At 49.8% G+C, this 17,447-nt stretch overlaps 8 protein-coding genes across 8 annotated transcripts; 4 read left to right on the top strand and 4 right to left on the bottom strand.

Annotated features, from left to right (window-relative positions):
* Positions 1–105: 105 nt before the first annotated feature.
* On the top strand, positions 106–3,764 carry BC939DRAFT_435810 (uncharacterized protein). Its single transcript, XM_051553541.1, has 3 exons — positions 106–301; positions 418–2,277; positions 2,394–3,764. Exons 2-3 carry the CDS (start codon positions 511–513, stop codon positions 3,516–3,518), a joined length of 2,892 nt encoding a protein of 963 aa, XP_051417111.1. The 5' UTR covers positions 106–301; positions 418–510; the 3' UTR covers positions 3,519–3,764.
* Positions 3,765–5,829, bottom strand: BC939DRAFT_435809 (ribonuclease H-like domain-containing protein). The gene is made up of 3 exons (XM_051553540.1): positions 4,514–5,829; positions 3,967–4,419; positions 3,765–3,865 (listed from the first exon to the last, which is right to left on the bottom strand). The coding sequence occupies exons 1-3, from the start codon at positions 5,820–5,822 to the stop codon at positions 3,795–3,797; spliced, it is 1,833 nt and encodes a 610-aa protein (XP_051417110.1). The 5' UTR covers positions 5,823–5,829; the 3' UTR covers positions 3,765–3,794.
* A 445-nt stretch (positions 5,830–6,274) lies between these two features.
* BC939DRAFT_435804 (guanine nucleotide-binding protein-like 3, N-terminal domain-containing protein) lies at positions 6,275–8,543 on the bottom strand. Its single transcript, XM_051553539.1, has 4 exons — positions 8,460–8,543; positions 8,210–8,326; positions 7,943–8,089; positions 6,275–6,517 (listed from the first exon to the last, which is right to left on the bottom strand). Exons 1-4 carry the CDS (start codon positions 8,470–8,472, stop codon positions 6,504–6,506), a joined length of 291 nt encoding a protein of 96 aa, XP_051417109.1. The 5' UTR covers positions 8,473–8,543; the 3' UTR covers positions 6,275–6,503.
* Positions 8,544–8,559: 16 nt separating this feature from the next.
* Positions 8,560–10,154, top strand: BC939DRAFT_435802 (uncharacterized protein). Its single transcript, XM_051553538.1, has 3 exons — positions 8,560–8,707; positions 8,840–8,957; positions 9,045–10,154. Exons 1-3 carry the CDS (start codon positions 8,648–8,650, stop codon positions 10,133–10,135), a joined length of 1,269 nt encoding a protein of 422 aa, XP_051417108.1. The 5' UTR covers positions 8,560–8,647; the 3' UTR covers positions 10,136–10,154.
* A 9-nt stretch (positions 10,155–10,163) lies between these two features.
* On the bottom strand, positions 10,164–11,724 carry BC939DRAFT_144863 (coproporphyrinogen III oxidase-like protein). Its single transcript, XM_051550181.1, has 4 exons — positions 11,699–11,724; positions 11,444–11,582; positions 11,272–11,349; positions 10,164–11,152 (listed from the first exon to the last, which is right to left on the bottom strand). Exons 3-4 carry the CDS (start codon positions 11,305–11,307, stop codon positions 10,193–10,195), a joined length of 996 nt encoding a protein of 331 aa, XP_051417107.1. The 5' UTR covers positions 11,308–11,349; positions 11,444–11,582; positions 11,699–11,724; the 3' UTR covers positions 10,164–10,192.
* A 2,131-nt stretch (positions 11,725–13,855) lies between these two features.
* On the bottom strand, positions 13,856–14,197 carry BC939DRAFT_391641 (WD40-repeat-containing domain protein; the record flags this gene model as incomplete). The annotated part of the gene is made up of 1 exon (XM_051551970.1): positions 13,856–14,197. A coding segment is annotated over one exon (342 nt), but the record flags the coding sequence as incomplete, so codon positions are not given.
* A 320-nt stretch (positions 14,198–14,517) lies between these two features.
* Positions 14,518–15,439, top strand: BC939DRAFT_435790 (uncharacterized protein). The gene is made up of 2 exons (XM_051553537.1): positions 14,518–14,827; positions 14,929–15,439. The coding sequence occupies exons 1-2, from the start codon at positions 14,608–14,610 to the stop codon at positions 15,087–15,089; spliced, it is 381 nt and encodes a 126-aa protein (XP_051417105.1). The 5' UTR covers positions 14,518–14,607; the 3' UTR covers positions 15,090–15,439.
* On the top strand, positions 15,440–15,915 carry BC939DRAFT_435787 (uncharacterized protein). Its single transcript, XM_051553536.1, has one exon. The coding sequence runs from the start codon at positions 15,638–15,640 to the stop codon at positions 15,803–15,805; it is 168 nt and encodes a 55-aa protein (XP_051417104.1). The 5' UTR covers positions 15,440–15,637; the 3' UTR covers positions 15,806–15,915.
* Positions 15,916–17,447: the final 1,532 nt, after the last annotated feature.

The following is a 17,447-nucleotide window of genomic DNA, read 5'->3' as shown; positions in this document are numbered from 1 at the left end:
CAAAACAACACAACAAAAGTGATATCACACTCAGAAAAGATGAAGCGGCTCCAGTTGCTGCTAAGGCTGAGCGGGAGACATGGCATGGTTCATGGTATGGTCAAAGGAAAAGGCGAACGGGTCGATAAGGCCACTCTTCTTTCTTTCATCCTCCTCTCTTTCCTCTTCTCTCTTCTCTCTTCTCTCTTCTCCCATTGACACATAGCCTGACACTTTGCGCGCAGGAATAGAAGCGAGCGAACCAGAAAACAAGAGGAAGCAGTAACCGCGCATACCGAGCATACCAAACATACCAATACCTGTAATGAACACTTGGAAAAAACACCGCCTTACTTTGCCTTGGAAGGAACACCTGCAACTTCCCCAGTTTGTTGTGTCTCGTCGCTGATCTCTCATCATTCCATCTTTAAAGATTAGATCCTCTTCTTAATCAAATCGCTTCCTCCGAGGAACAACAAACAGCAAACCAGAACCACACACCACAGCCCAAGGAAGGACACGCTTGCTTCCATGGACAAGCCTATCGATGGCGACAAATATGTTCGCACCCTCGCCCACTATCTCCGCCACAACCAGAAACGGCTCATCCCACTAGAACTCGACCTCCATGGCAATGCTGTCCACAAAGGCTCATCATCAACCAAAGGAATACAGAACAACAAGCATGTCTCCAGTCCAGTAACCCAGGGTGTGCGCTCGCTTATCACACCAGCCGACCCCATGGCCGCCGCATACTCGGGCATGGTCAACTCGCTCTGGTCTGTTGGTTCTGCAGTCGTCAACACCGTAGCACCGAGTAATGACCACCGACGACCCCAGACCCTCGCTCAGGATCGGGACTCCTTTCAGGGCGCCTGGGATGGGACGGGGACAGTTCCCGCAGACTCGAACCCGCGTGAGCGACAGCTCTACCTCCAGGCCCAATTGAAGGCCCCCATCTTCCCACTAGATCTCTATTACCTCCTCTATCTCCTTGACCGGTTCGAGCTCGAAGGGATCGAGATTGAAGGTTGGGACGGGAGCACTCCCAGAGCTGTGGGTGATTCAAAACCCCGCGTTCTCAACAGCACGGCCAGCGGGACCAACGGAAACAATAACTCAACGTACTCATCATTCCCACCGCCGAATGCAACGCGTCCACAGTCAATTCGGTCCTTCTCTTCAACAGCACTTTCGACACTGACACTGATCACCGGATGGAAACAATGGTCCAACGCGGCTTCGTCCAAAGCAAGCACTCTCACCATCGCAGACGACGTGCACTTTATCCACAAGTTCTTAAAACAGATCGTCGGCCTTCGGCTTGTGGCCAAGATCCCCCCCGGACTGGACACCCCTGGAAAAGGACGGATCGAACACTACAGAGGCGACGGGATTTTGTATCTGTTGAATAATGGTCAGTCGCATGAACTTTCTTCCGGATCCTCAAAGCAACTGCAACAGCCCATGCTTCCGTTGGCCGCAACATTTTCGGCTCTCACTCACTTAGAACTGCATAAGATCCCGCCGCGGTCTGTCCAGGGCTGGGAGTCACTCATGCCCCAGCTGAAATCCTTGGTTGTCATCCAGGCAAGCATCGAGGACGTCCATGACGTGATCGTCACCGCCGTGGTTGAGAGCGAGAGGCGTCGACGACAGCGCGTCTCGAGGGAACAGAACCGTGCGGTCTTGATCCGGCAGGAGCAGAGAGAGGCACTCAAGGATGCATCCATGGCCACGAAGGCTCGTCGGCTAGGTTCAGGATCGGCGGGCTCGGGATCCTCCTCGGCAGAGAGCTCACAGCCAACGTCGCCACTGTCACCCTCACTGATCGCGGGAGCCGACGCCACGAGCGAGGACGAGGATGCGATCCTGAAATCGCTGAATATGTGGCCAGTCCTTCGCCACCTGTCCGTCTCGGATAACGCCCTGCCGGCCCTGCAGAACAACGACACGTTCTCGCACTCACAGGCGATTGTCACGCTAGATCTTTCCCACAACTTGTTGATCTCACCGCCACCAGGACTGATCCATCTGCATAACCTCCATGACCTGAACTTGTCGTACAACATGTTGTCGAGTGTACATACGATCTACCAAATTCTTGGCAACATTGCGGTCCTGGATCTAAGAGGAAACCGACTGGAGAGTCTTTGTGGACTGGAGAGGTTGTGGAATCTAGAGAAGGTCGATGTCCGCGAAAATCACTTGAAGGAAGCGGCCGAGATCGGTCGATTGGCGGCCCTACCAGGTATTCGCGAGATCTGGGCCGACATGAACCCCTTCTGCGAGACGCAGGTAAACACTGAGTTGGTGCCTTTATTTGCTTTTCCTGCACTCTCTTTATTCCTCAGAGTGGACAATTTTCTAATCCACGCCCCCCCCCCCCTCTTTTTTTTTTTTTTGCTTTATAGCCAAAATACCGCCTTGAGATCCTGATGGTCTTCCGGGCGAACGGACACGACCTGCTCCTGGACGGCACATTCGCCTCATTCGTCGAAAAGAGCACACTCGCTAAAATGAGTCCATCCGCCTTCTCAACGACACTCGCGAGCATCAACGTCGTCAACCTGGCCAATATACCCGCGGCCTCGGCTCCGACGGCCACCTTCGCCAAGGAGCTTGCCCCGCCACCCCCACGCATCACCCGGCCCGCAGGCTTCTCGTCCTCATCATCACCGAACACAACATCGACGCACCATCAGGACGATGATATCCGGACAGGAAGTATTGGAACTGTGGGACGAGGTAACGAGAATGGGTTAGCAGCAACAACTTCCCCGGGCGCGAACTCAGGTCAACCCCAAAAGTTAGTAAAGAAGAAACTGGTCAAGTCTGCAAGGAGGGTCAAGCGCGTCGTGAACTTGGACAGTGATCATGAGGATGATGAGGATCATAATGAGGATGGTGTTAGTGACTACGGCGATGATTCCAGCAACCATAACGATGTTGCATACTCCAAAGTCTTGGGCTCGCCTGCTGCGATTGGCAAGAAGAACTCCAAGAAGAAGACAACATCGACGACAGCTAACCATGCAGAGGAGGCCGATCCGGAGAAGAAGCCTAAGAAGAAAGTAGTCAAGAAGAAGAACCAGGGGATTGTCAGCTTTGCAGGGGATCATAACCGTACCAACGGGTATCACAACGACGGGAGTGATGCTAAGAAGTGCAGAGATACCCGCCATGTCCATCGACTTGCAGAACTAGAGCGGTCCATGAGCTCTTTGCAGGTCCAGACCGATCACAGCCATCGGAGTCATCACCAACACCAGAGCGGCACCACCCCTTCACGTGGAATCCTCAAGAAACCCTCCCTCTCGCATGGACATGGACATGGACATCATCATGAGTTTGGGGATCAGAAACTGCCATCCCCGGCCGGATCGAACTGCTCCTCCTCGGACGAAGGCGGTGCAGAAGCGTATAGGCGCAAGATTGAGGCGATGAGGAATGAGGCTGGTTCGAATTGGCTCAAGGTTCTTGCAGAGATGGATAGTGAGGAGCAGCAGGCACGGAGGAATAGCGGTCTCGGCCAGTGAAAGTGCTCGTCCACAAAGCGGAAAGCGTCAAAGGCAGAGGAGCGGAAGAGCGGTTCTCTTCAAAGAACAGACTTTTTTTTTTATCTTTTTTTATCGTTTACAAATGATACAGCACAGCGTGGCAAAACTAATAGTATATCCAACATAACCATCGTCGAAGAACAGCAACAACGACGGTGATGAAGAAAGACAACATCCACAGAGAATGGTCATTGTCGATAGAATATGAACGCTTGTTATTTAATAACTATACTATATTACAAAGCCAATCGGGCGTTATATCTTTTCCAACTTCTCCATCTTTTCCAGTACTGCATATATATCCAGCAGACACCAGGCGTCCACAGCTATACAAAACATCAGCGCAGAATTACCGCAAACATTGTATTAGAACCATTGCTTCGATACCTTTCCTCGTTCCTGGACATCAATTGCGAGCTTGGCTCACCTGCATAGATCTCCTGCTCACGGGTGAGAGGCCGCTGTTCCCAATGACTGCACTGCTGTGTCTTGTTCAAGCGGTATCCACAGAGTTTCGTCAACATCCCCGATAGCCCCCCCGTGAGCTGATACATATCCTGAACAGCCGGGTAGTTCGCCCATTGTCCCTTTCCATTCTTTAGTAATGGTAATGCTGGTGATGGTAGAGACGTTGGTGAAGATGACGACGAAAATGTTGAGGACGACGATAATGACGACGTTGACGAGGACGATGATACGGGTGATGGCAGATACGAAGCCATTTGAGATTTGTCCTCTTGCGGCGTTGATGGCGTTGGGCCATCAAGTGAACGAAACCAGAGATACTTCAGGTCCATGAAACTCTGAGGGCGATATGGTTGTTGGTGGATCAGCGGAAAGGTCGCTTCCAGCAGATCCCGATCTCCATCCCAATCGTACGCTGGAGATTCGAAATCAAAAAAGAGAGTGTTAACCAGCCATAAATGTTGTCATTTTCCCGTTGCGCTATACAGCCAACCCACGCTCATTCCTACCTATCTTAACGACCTTCGAATCATGCAAAAACTCGCCGATCACTTGCACGAGCCCTGCCCCCCGATCTGTGGACTCCTTGAACGCGATTGTGTCCACAATATAAGCCGTTGAGTCCGATTCACAAGACAACTGCAAGATCGCGGTCCTGGTTGCCGGTCGTAGACCCATATATTCTTGAATGTGCGGCAACCATTCTGTATCCATTCCAACCCTGGTTGATGAACGAAGCGCGGCCGAGAGGGTGGGTAATTGGGTGGATGAATTCACGAAAACGATGCGTGTCTCGCGAGGAAGTTGGTATACTGGGGCCTTGGTTTTGCTTGCCGCCGTTGGTTTCGATGGAGACGCCGAGGGAGATGGTGAGGACGAGATAGTGGAGGAGGTGGAAGAGGGAAGACGATTTAGCCCTAAATACCTTCGGATCGCGATCGGATGTGCCCATCCTTCGGACGTTGAGGACGTCAAATTCAAAGTCGACGACAAATTCGGTACGGACGGAATTCCACGAGATGGTTGCAGGTACTCAAAGATGACCGTTGCAGATTCCTGAAACCGCTTCTTTTCATACAGCAGCCGGGAAAGCATCCAACCGTAGGTCTCTCCACCGCCCTCCTTGGCCGGCTCCATAAGGATCGATCGCATCTCGAGGGTGTCTAAGGACGCGTAGACCTGTAGCACGTTCTTACCACCAACCATCTCATCCAGCAGCTTTTCTAGGTGTCGTCGCTGGATCACCAATCCTTGTTCTTCGTTCTCGTCGTCAGCTCCTTGGTGCTTCTGGTCCTGCGAGGTTTTATCGGCCTTGGGATCATTTTCATTTCGAAGGGACTCATCTTCCTTGTTGTTTTGGACTCGACTATCAAAGACAATGAGCGACACGTTCAAATCTTCGACATCTCTAACTCCCTCGCAATCTGAATTGTCTGTATGCAAATTCTGTTCTTCTAGGATCCGATTCGCCTTCTTCAGCTGCGTCAAATTAACCTGCATTGCCGCACCGTCCTCACGATCTCCCATCATATCATCATCTAAGTTTATGATCCGGAAAGAATTATCGCAGCTCGACCCGGGTGTGCCCGGTTCCGTCGTTGTCCAGGACGATATTGGTGCCACAAAATCCATCTGCTCATTGTCGTCTGAGAGGTCGATCAAGTCCATAACCATGGGTCGAAGTACGGCCATTTGTAGCAGATTGGGTTTGCCGACATCATCGTCCAGCAGGCTTAGGAGCGAAGATCCAGTATTCTGCGCTCGGACGGGCTTTGGCTGCACCATCATCGCACTCGGTCTATTATTCGTCATTGCCATCGTCGTCGGAGCGGGAGCAGGAGCAGGAGCAGGAGTCTTGTCTTCCAATATAATAAGATCGTTCTCTATTTCAGTTGTAGGTCCTGCGTGTAGTAAAAAGTCCTCGTCGAAATGAAATCCTGAGGATAACACCTCCGGCTCCTCGGACTCTGTTCCTGTTCCTGCCTGTGCCTTTGGCGGTTTAGTCAATCCCATTGCTCCGCTCCCTTCCTTCAATGCTGTCTTCCTATCCTGAGGATGCTCATGATACCACGTCATAAAGTCTTGCAAGGCCGCAACCAAGAAATCCGAGATCGCCAACTCGAAATCCGCATCCAGATTCTTAAATCCTGCCACAGTGCCTACACATATCAGAGAATTAATGATAAACATAGTCGGGTCGGGGTGCCGTCGCATGGCTGAGGCCATGGCGTGTTGGATGCGCTCGACGGCCCCAGAGGAAAATTCGCGACGATAGGTGTCGATATTGGAGTAGGTTGTCAAGAGGTGCTGGCCGAGCAGGAAGGCATTGTTTTCGGAGACGACTTGGCGGATCCCTAGAGATAATAATCACATAGCATAGTCGAAACAAAAGAAAGGTAATTCGAGGGGAAGAAATGGGCTATAAAATGAGGAAGGGGTGGCTACTTCATTATCCACATTCCACAACATATATTGACCACAAAACAAAGAAGCATTTCCTCATGAACCACATGGTAATAAGCAAAACTGCAAATAACCACATACATTCTTCAGAAAGGTTGAAAGTTGCCTGTCGCCGACCGTTTCTTTGTACGGAATTCGCACCACCTGCTGCTGTTCCTCCTATTGAGACTCCTCCTGATGCTGGTACAGCCGGTGGTAGCGCCTGTGAAGTCAAGTCCAAGAATAACTCCACCGGGTACTGCTCCTGCTGTGGTTGTTGAGGATATGGAAGCTGAGAATGCTTCTCATGCGATAGTCCATTTGGCACAAAGGGAGAGGCGTTTCCACTGAGGGACGATTTGGTGACGGGCATCGTTAGAGCTGGACGACGAGACATCGCCGCATGCCGAGCTGGAGACACTCGATTCGTCCTTCACTCCAAACAAGGTGGCAGCCAAAATCAGGGATAGACCTGAAGTTGCGGAAACGAGAGTGAGGCTGGAAGGCTATAGAAGAGCAGGGATCAGATGGGGTGATGAGCGAGCGAGACAAAAAGTTGATTCCAGAGTGAAAGCGGAGCATAGATGGTCGTGTTCTCACAGGATGCCTTCCTGATGGACGCTGGTAGATAAGAGGGACAGGGAGGTTGAAGGATGTGGAGCAGCGAGAGCAAGGGGAGGGAGGAGGAAAGAAAGAGAGAGAGAGAGAAAGAAAGATAGAGAGTGGGGCGTGGTCCCTTGTTCAGGCCCCCCTTTTTGGTTGCTTCAATCGCCTGCAATTGCAATTGCGCACCGGTGTCCATCCATCCTAGTCCAGTGTCCAATTGAACCATGCCAGAATTGGTGGCGCAAATGCGGGGCGGACGAGGCAGACATACGAATGATACGACTCCCTATGGACATGTCATGTTATGTCATGTCATGTACATCGTCCCCTTGCTCTCTCCTTCATACACACACTGCGGTCAAAGACGGCCATTAAGAAAATGCAGTTTGTCTTGTATTGGATCGGATAGCTCTGAAGGATAAGAAGGAACAAAGAACAAAGAAAACAAAGGAAATGGTACAAAAGATAGGCGCACGAAAGCGTAAGAGTAAGTGTGAATGCAGTCAGGGGGAATATCTAAGATGGACATCGCTCTCTTTCTTTCTCTCATTCCTGCTCATCCTCATCCTCTTCTTCTTCTTCCTCCTCCTCCTCTTCTTCTTCTTCCTCCTCCTCCTCAGCTTCTGCAGTAAAGTGCTCCGCAAAGTTATATGGCGCATCCTCATCCACATCCTCCTCCTCTTCGTCTTCCGCCTCCACCTTCTTCTCAGATCCGTCAGTCTTATTCTTCTTTGTTGCCCTTGCTGCCGTTGAGGCATCCGCAGCCACCGCTGCTGATGCGGCCTTACGTTTCGCCGCCTTCGAAAGCACCGCACCCTCAGTACTTCTGCTCTCTGCCTTCTTCGTTACTGATCCTGACTCTGATTCATTGGTGTTCCGTGCTTTGTTAGCCTTCCGTGCCTTCTCCGCAGCCTTACGACGGACCTCCTTCTGCTTCTCCTTCTCCTCCTGTGCCTTCATCTTTTGATCCGTAATCTGTTGCAGCAGCTGCTCCTTGAATGGGAAGTTGTTCGGAATACCAGGATCTTTTTTGCTCCCTAAACATGAGTGAGTTCGTTTCCAGATATAGTGGAGGAAAAAGAAAAGAGAGATTAGTCCTGGATAGCAGGGATATACACGAGTCAAGTGCAAGTGAAGAGCGACGAGCAATTGCGTACTGTGCTGGGCCTTGTTAGGGCTATTCTTGGACTCCTTGCGGAGCTTGCGGTGGTGATCCTTAACCCGCTTCTCGATTTTGTACCTGTGGTTAGCAGGGATACGCTTCGAGGTGATCTCTACAAAGAGCGTTCCAAACGAGAGACGGCAGAAGAGGTGAAGGTCAGTCGCCGGGGTGTTCGAGTGTCGAAAGCTGTACCATAAGGGTCTCGACTACTGAGTATCAGTCCAGCGTTCCTAGTGTTTGCTTACTTTTGCGAACCATGGCGTGTGTATTGTGTATATGTGATGGAGGGAAGATTAGAAGGAGGGTGTGATGGAGCCCTGACAAAGCTGTTTGCTACTGAATAGGAAAAAAAAAAAAGAAAAAAAGAAAAAGAACAAACAACACAGGACTGCCTTACCTGCACGTGATATCTAAACTGCCAAAAATAGAGTTCATGATGCGACATCAGCTCCACCTTTGCCTTGTCATCCCCGCGGCATCTCATAATTCACCGGTATGGCTTGTTCAAGGACACGTGTTTCCTTTCATACACCAGTTCTCATGACATGTCAGCATACATTTCCGCTAAAACTCGCCCTTTACTTCCGCAATACTCTAATGGTATTCTCTATGTACCGGCTTTTAGAAACAAACTGCTTTACAGCATACCCAACCATTACACCCCGAACCCAAACTACTGTATACATATAATACCTCCTATATACCAAATACTTCTCTGACCATGCCAACTGAAGCCGTCAGAAGTAAGGTCTAAGTACTACAGCACCTTCACTATTATCCGCGATACCTGCACCAAAATTAACACCCTGCGGACAAAATTCCATTTCTAGCAAACAGACAACGCCAGCAAAAGCAAGTGCGCGAGAAGCGAGTAGATCAAAATCAACCCCAGGAGGAAACCGTCAGATGGGAAGAAGCTGAAGCTTCCCTCGAAGACTTTGAGCTCACCTCCATCGAGCGTGAGAGCGACCGCCAAACCGCCATGGCCCTCTCCCTCACTGAAGCTGAAGCCGAAGCCGCTCGTCGCCGGACAGCAGAATGTGCTCATGGGACCCCCGAACAAGGAAAACGGCGGCGGACAGGACAAGCTACCAACCATGGCTCCACCCCACATCCACCGAAGACGGAACCTGAGGAGGCTGCCTGGAATCGTGTCAAGGAGCTGGAACAGGAACTGTTTGACTTGCAGGTCGTGGTCAAGAAGCTACAGAACGCTTATCCGCTGATTCATCAACCAATTCGCACGGACAAATATCCGCGCCTGAGAGGAAAGAAGTTGACGGAGGAGGAGCGTCGGGCCATGCTTCACTTGTATGAGGTTTGCATGGAAGAGAAAAATAGCGGGAGAACGGTCTCAACAGCGGATCCGATTCTACGTACGGCGGTGTACTTTGGAGCGGGAATGCATACTGTTAAGGACGTTATACTGGACAGGAATCGGGAAGACAAGCGGGGCAAATATATCCGCGTCAAGAAGACGGATCTACAACAGCAACAGCACCGACAGAAGTCCAATTCTGCAGATGGTTCCGGACAAGGAGCCACCAGCTCTTCGGTTGATCGAGAACAGGGAGTCAGCCCTCCAAGAGATTTCGGACGAGGAACTAACTCTTCAGGAGACTTCGCACAAAGTCTTAGCACTTCGGCAGCCTCCTCACGAGGTCCTAGCCCCTCATTCATCCTCTCGCACAATGGCCCCAGTTCATCATTCGCCCCCATACATGGCTCTAGTTCTTCATACGCCCCTTCACAAGGCCCCGGCCCTTCGGCGGTTCCCTCACAAGGCCCCAGATCATCAGCGACCCCCTCACATGGACCCAGTAGCTCTTCGGCCATTCCCTCGCAAGGGTCTCACTCTGCTGATTATCATCACCTGATGCATTCAATGTATCTTGCACAAAATGGCTATTTGGACCAATAAAAGCCTGATCAGAAAATATATTACATTCTGGGAGTGGGTCTTTATTCTTAAAAGCTGCTATGCTGGAATCCATTCCCGGGGTACGCGAAGGACCTCCATCAGGCGTCCATGGGCCTTCACATCCGGCTCATGCATGTATTCCCACCTGGCTGTCAAGGGCATCGACATCATGATACTCTCGACCCTCGCTCCGGGCGTCAACAACCCAAACTTTGTACCCCGATCATGCACCAAATTGAACTCAACATAGCGGCCACGTCTCAGTTGTTGGAAATGCTTGTCCTCGTCCGTGAAGGGCATATTCTTACGCCTCTCCATGATGGGAACATACTGTTTCACAAAGGCGTCACCGCAGGTTCTGACGAAGGTAAACAACTCGTCCGCAGACTTGTCATCTAGATCGTCAAAGAAGATGCCTCCGATACCTCGTCTCTCCCCTCGGTGCTTGATATAAAAATAGTCGTCGCACCATTTCTTAAAATCCCGATAATACCGTGGATCGTGCTCGTCGCAGGCTCGCTTGATCACCTCATGGAAATGCACAGCGTCCTCCTCGTACAAGATCGTCGGCGTCAGGTCACACCCACCCCCAAACCACCACGACAATGGCTCCCCCTTCTCATCGCTTCCTAACTCAAAGTATCGATAATTAAAATGCACAGTCGGCGCGTTTGGGTTATGTGGATGGATCACACATGAGATACCCGTCGCAAAGAACGGCAGAGCCTCATCTGTTTTGCCGATATTCGGATGCTGGGCTCGCATCTGTGCCACGGCCGCGGGTGGGAGCATACCGTACACGACCGAGACGGCAACGCCGGCCTTTTCGAAAACAGCGCCGTCTTGCAGGACCATGGAGATGCCGTCGCCGCCCTCGGCGCGTGTCCAGCGATCGGTTTTGAAGGTCGCCTGGCCGTCAACTTTTTCAAGGGCAGAGGTTACTTCTTGCTGCATTTGTTTGACAAAGGATTCCATACGCAGGCGCATCGGCGAGTCCTTTGTCAGGCCTTCTAGTTTCTACGAAAACGCACACCCTCCAATATTTTAAAAAAAAAGGAGGGGAGGTAATGAGTATGGCGCCAAAGAATCAAGCACAGTTTCACTCGCTCATAAGAAGTGCTATAATGGACGCTTACGCGTTGTTGATCCGCTTCCACAGTCTTGCTCGGCATCTTCAGCTGCTGCTTTGGTGTCTCGTTTTCAATCTTAGCTTGCTAGAAACCATTATTTGAATATATTCATTAGTCCTCGTTCGAAATACCGTTCATTGCACCCCAATAAAGATTTCGTGAAAGTTTAAACACTTGCAGATGGCGCCTGTGTCCAGTAAGCAGCCGCAGCAGCTGTTGCGCCAACTGCCGTGAATGCTGCAACGGATCTAAGTGGATATGCGAGAGGCGTCTTCGGTACGGAAGCGTATGTCCGGGCTTGAAGGTGTGGCCATTGTCTGTAGAGCGCAACACGAAGGAGAAAATGGCGGTATATTATGTTAATATATATTTTTTACTTCAGATCAAATGAATGGATGACTATGCAAGCAGTTCGTCAAGGGCACGAGCGGACATTACGCTCTAACAGGTGAAAGGTGCGCTATTGGGAGAGAAAGGGCAATTTGTCACATCATTAGCCCATTATGAACCGAAGACAGCAGATGGTGGTCGACATAACGACCTTAAGAAAGGATGCATACCGGCTCTTGAGACAGTGCGCCAGGTGGTGGACCGTGCGAGGTGTGCCATGGGAGGAATGAATGCAAGTGTTGAATGAGATGAGAATGCAAAGATGCCAAAAAGGTATGCAGAGCGGAGCGTGAGGGAGTGCAGGTGAAGTCGAGGCCGGGTCTTGACGCTCAATTGGGTCGTATTTATATGAGGGAGTAAGTAACGATCGAGTGGTACTATCTTTCTGCGATGTAAGATGTGTGCCCGCTTCCACTCCTCGGTCCTTGCTCAATCCCAGCAGTGTAGACAGTCTGGTATGTGCCTTGGTCTGACCATACTTGGGTACTGCTCCGAGACCGGAAAGGAAACAGGATGCCGAGGTGCAAGTCGTCCGCTGATGGTGCCTGAATTTAAGGTTGTGGTCTGTTTCATTTGTCCAGTGAAACGTTTCTTTCTAATTGTGCCGAGAGGGTCAGAATCATGCCACTCGCTGGCTCCACACTCTCCCCTTACTGTACACGCCCTCCTGTCTTGCTGCTATTCATTACAGCCCATTGGTGAACGGGTTAGGCCCAAACTAATTGGTGGCGACGAAAGTAAATGCTAGGCTTGAGAAGAGTAGCCTGTGTTTCGAGATACCCATCATTCGTTGATCCCCCTCGTCGGCTTCAGTCCACCAAACACACTCCGACCTCTCCTCGCGCTAATGGACGCCCTAAAATTCTGCTGCTGGTGGGCAACTATTTGAACATCAGGACTCTAGAATCCGCCCCGATCATCTACAAGTCTTGGTTCATTCCTCAGTCCTTCCTTTACTATTTTATCAACTGGCATGGACACGGAAGATAGCGCAAGGGCGATATTACCACCAGGTCTACACACCATATCCGGACCCTCGACATGTACTCAAAGACTAGAAGAAGAACTTCCTGTGGTTCCCTTGGAAACCCTAGATTTTTCTTTGGAGGACTTCGCACGACTGAGAGGGATCCATCTCGCGATGCATGGGCTTCATCCATCAACCTAAAGTTGTCTCATGGCCTTCATCAATCACAACCCGACACTCTCGAAGCTGAATATCACCAATGAAGAACGTCAAGCACCGTTCACCTGCAGGCGCCCGAATCTCGAGAAGCTCTAAACGCCAAGCTAGAGGACCCAGAGATGTGAGGAAAGAAACTCTACGCCTGCCACTTTTCCCTATCGGAAGGATTACTTTTCCGCGTCCCAATGCATTGCGGTTTATTATTCTCTCTTGCGTGTTATTACTTAAGATAGCGAGCTGCCATGGTCAACATTTATGGGCGCACAATACCCCGTGACCCTAGCTTGATCTCTTCATTGTTCATCGCTTTCGCTCCCGCTTTTTATCCGACAGGTTGCGTAGCGGTTTTGGGCCCCGGCTCAAGTATTAGAAACCATGCGACTCAGAATGTGCATCATAGGTATTTGGTTCCTCATTTTACATTAGTTTAGTGGGGGCCTTTTATTAGCTATCTTTAGGTAACTATCAGCCGGCTAACAGTCCAAGCCGAAGCTTGGACAATGCAGCCTGTGGCACGCCTGCACGCCTGGGGGGATCTGGCGTCAATAAAAAAAAAAAGCTTTCGCTCCCGCTTTTTGGTTTCTCTAACCCATTAAGTGCTTTTGTGAACTTGAAGACTGCTCTATATGTTGTCTTCAGAAAGTGCAGTCCATGCGCTAAAAGATTGGCAATCAGTAAAAGTCCAGATACCGTTGCTAATTTCCTGTTTGCAATACCTTCACCTTTCAAGCAGGCGAAAAGACATTCGTCGAGTCAACCGGTTTTGCTGACTGTACAGGGAGAGAAATCAGCCGTAGCGACGGTATCCACCATACTGTGGTTTGATGGCACCTTGAGTTTATGCGCCACGGACGCCATGCTACTGATCTTTTTGCTTGCCTCGCGGAAGCTCAAAGGCGGAATCGGTTTGCCCACAGCGCCGCGTTGATCTAATAGCCTCATATTTATCCTGCTTAAGCCTTGCACGTTCTGGATAGAGGTATTTGACACGGCTAGTCTATCATGCATCGAACCCTAATGCAGGCGCACCTGATAGCGATCCTCCTCCTCTATGACCTGCCACATGCGAACAGACATATCGGAACAGCCGGTTGCGAAATAGGTGCCGTTAAAAGTAGCGTTCCAGGTGATGCTTGTGATTGATCCATGGAAATCTTCAACAACTGCCAAACATTGACCCGAATTCACATCCCACAGCCGCACCGTATTGTCATGACTTCCTGAGGCGATCTGCTGGCCGCTGGGCGAACACACCACGCTCGTAATATGGGAGGTATGGCCGCATAAGGTGAGACCGGGTGCACCGGTTTGCGCGTCCCACAGTCGCGCTGTGTTGTCGCCATTGCCTGAGGCGATTTGCTGACCGCTGGGTGAATACACCACGCTATCAATCTGGCAGATATGGCCACGCAAGGTGTGGGCTTTTGTAACAAGACGAAGGAAGTGAAGAAGAGAACTGCCTTTATTAATATTTGCTGTGCACGAATATATATACTATAGTGACTATTGTTGCAGCTTTTTCCCAAGTCGAAGTGTCATACATGCTGATCGTACCGTTGTAGCCCTACCAACTTGGAGTACAGTGTGATGGGACAAGGGTGCGTGAAGCGACTTGGAATGTCGTGCAGGACAAGTGTTGCGCAAAAGTATAGTGAGGAAACAGACCAGGAACCATTCGGCCCTGTCGTTCTATGTTATTTATTGACCCAGAAAATCCCTTTAAATGCAACCCCTTCTGACTCTTCTCTAAATGCACACCTCTCTAAATGCACCCCCGTAACTGCACGTGCTGGTATGATCGTATGAGTGTCCTGAACCTGCGACCGTGCCTATTTCTGGAAATAGTGGCAATGACAAAGACCCGCCACCAAAGACCACTCCGTGTCCGCCGTCTCATTGTGAACTCTGTGTTCTTTGTGCCGATGCTCTTTGTCGTCTCGATAGACCACATCGACTGTGGGTCTATCGTCCGTAGAAAAATAGAAGGTCGTATCTGATTCTTGCTCTAGTTTTTTAGCACTTGTCTTTCTGTGATATAAAGTACTCCACAACTCACCTCGTTTCTCACTCTCTATGATTTCACTTAGCCTCCAATGGCCTCTTATTTACCTCTGGACTCTTCTTGTTACCTTTTCGGTCGATTCCCTCTATTTTATTGCACTTCACACCCAATTCCCTCACGATGAAGGTTGATTTGGATGGGCGAAATACAACAGTATCATATTACGTGTGGTGCGGATGGCTCTGAGCCCTGACAGAAACGCGTCGAAATTCATCCAGTCGCTTGACCGGTTCCTGTTAAAGAATTCATCAACCCCTGAGAAGTGTGGGATCGAGTCGGATTGTACAAGGACGAATTCAGGATGCGGCTCCATTTTGACTGACAGACATGGACGATGGTTGGAGCAGCAAGAGATGTAAAATTGCTTGCCAATTTGATCGCATATTCTTCTAATGCATCACTGTTTTTTAGCTTTTCTTGTCATGATTCAAGTACCGCCTTGCAGATGGTTCTACGAAGGCATAGTATTTTCTAGCGATGCTATTTACTTCCTCGTATGGATTGCGCGGCGAAGGGGCCTCTCTATCCGCACTGGTTTTGTGAGTTCAAGGTAGTATTACCGCAGCTGAAATCCGCACTGAAATTAGGCGTGGTCCTCCCCTTCTTTTCTGCTTCAGCCGGCAACGCCATCCATGCTCGCTGTTATCTAGCTTTCTTGTCACGATTCAAGTACCGCCTTACAGATGGTTCTACAAAGACATAGCATTTTCTGGCGATGCTATTTACTTCCTCGTATGGATCGCACGGCGAAGGAGCTCCTCTACCCGCACTGGTTTTGTGAGTTCAAGGTAGTATTACCGCAGCTGAAATCCGCACTGAAATTAGGCGCGGCCCTCCCCTTCTTTTCTGCTTCAGCCGGCAACGCCATCCATGTTCGCTGTTGTCTAGCCTTCTTGTCATGATTCAAGTACCGCCTTGCAGATGGTTCTACAAAGGCATAGCATTTTCTAGCGATTCTGTTTACTTCCTCGTATGGATCGCACGGCGAAGGGGCTCCTCTACCCGCACTGGTTTTGTGAGCTCAAGGTAGTATTACCGCAGCTGAAATCCGCACTGAAATTAGGCGTGGTCCTCCCCTTCTTTCTATTCTCGCTAGTATGTTCATGGCTGGGTTGGATTACCTGTGCAATATGCTTTGAAACTATGAATTTTAATAGATGCTGACGAGGCCTTTCGGGCGATATAAAGAAGGCGCGATGGCGAGTGTAATAGGAACAGCATCAGAGTCTGTAGAAGTAGAAGGAACAACAGCAAAGAAACTGTCTTGGACGCGCACTGTACGTTGTCATGCTCACTCACTGGAGTTACAGGCCCATTTGTCCCTGCAGTGGGGTTAATTAGTGTTCATGAGTGTGCTCATCAAGATGATACATTGAGTGCCACAGCTTACTAGATACAGTGCGACGCGTTCTGACTCAAGATGATCTATGTGATCCGACCCCGGGCTGAAGGTCCTTGGTGGTTTGAAGCAATTGCAGGCACTTCAGTTTGTTCCGTTGTAACAAGACAGGCCTCGAAAGAGTTCTAATGGGTAATGCAGAGTTGATACAAGCTGTAACGTGTTGCGAGCTTCGTTCGCTAGACTGATGGTAAAGGTCAGGGATGAAAAAGATGATATAAAACAAGTCGGCGTTTGCCTCGGATGTAAAAGTTATAGGTGTTTTTGACTGTTGCCGTCGTAGTGAATAGCAACCAACGCAAGCAAGTATTAGGCGCTGCTTTGCCACCTCGTTTATAAATCAGATACCACTCACCAAGATCCGATTCTCCTCGTTGTGGCATTGGCAGCGCTACCGAGTCCTTCCAATTCTAAAGAACGTGTCTAGACTATACAATGCTTTCTTAATAATTGGTGAGAGTTTCATCAATTGTTGAGGAACGGTAAGCGACGCAAGCAAGTACCGGACATAGCCGCACTTCTAAACGGCTTCTCAATACCAGGTGTCTCCGTGTGGACTATTAAGGGACACGCTGCGTCGATGAAGGTGTATATAATTTGGTTTACAGACTTTTCACAGATGTTGCTGTATGTCAATCCGCACTTCTTAAGTGAATAAACAGCAAAACAACTACTCCTCACCTGCATCAGATCATCAGCTCAATTCGACTGTTGCCTTATCTCGATGGTTGTATCAGAACTATTATGATCGATAGGCAAACACTAGAGTACAAAAAAGCATAGTATCGTGCAGCAGCGGTGCGTAAAAGATGGAGTGCTGCCTTCACTTCACCATGCTCTGCGCATTTTTCCCGCAAATGAAACGACTCACGGAGTTCATCCTCGAATTCAGAGAACACTGCTTGGGACCGACTCACGAACACGGCCAGATAAAGCCTTGTCCTCTCCAAGCTAGAGGTATAAGACTTTTTCATGAGGGTCTTACGTTCTATTGGGGCGAAAGACTTCGTATCGTAGATTCATTTTGATTGAACAGCATGGGGGTATTTCCTGAGAGCATAAGCATGTGTCTCCTTTGAAGAGTCGCAAGTTCTTTACTGCAGAGCCAACTTCAATTACGCACGTTGGATGAGAATCCAGATTTT

Source organism: Gamsiella multidivaricata (assembly GCF_025024155.1).
Source record: "Gamsiella multidivaricata strain RSA 2152 chromosome Unknown BC939scaffold_3, whole genome shotgun sequence".
Taxonomy (NCBI): domain Eukaryota; kingdom Fungi; phylum Mortierellomycota; class Mortierellomycetes; order Mortierellales; family Mortierellaceae; genus Gamsiella; species Gamsiella multidivaricata.
This window is presented reverse-complemented; position numbering and strand designations above follow the sequence as displayed.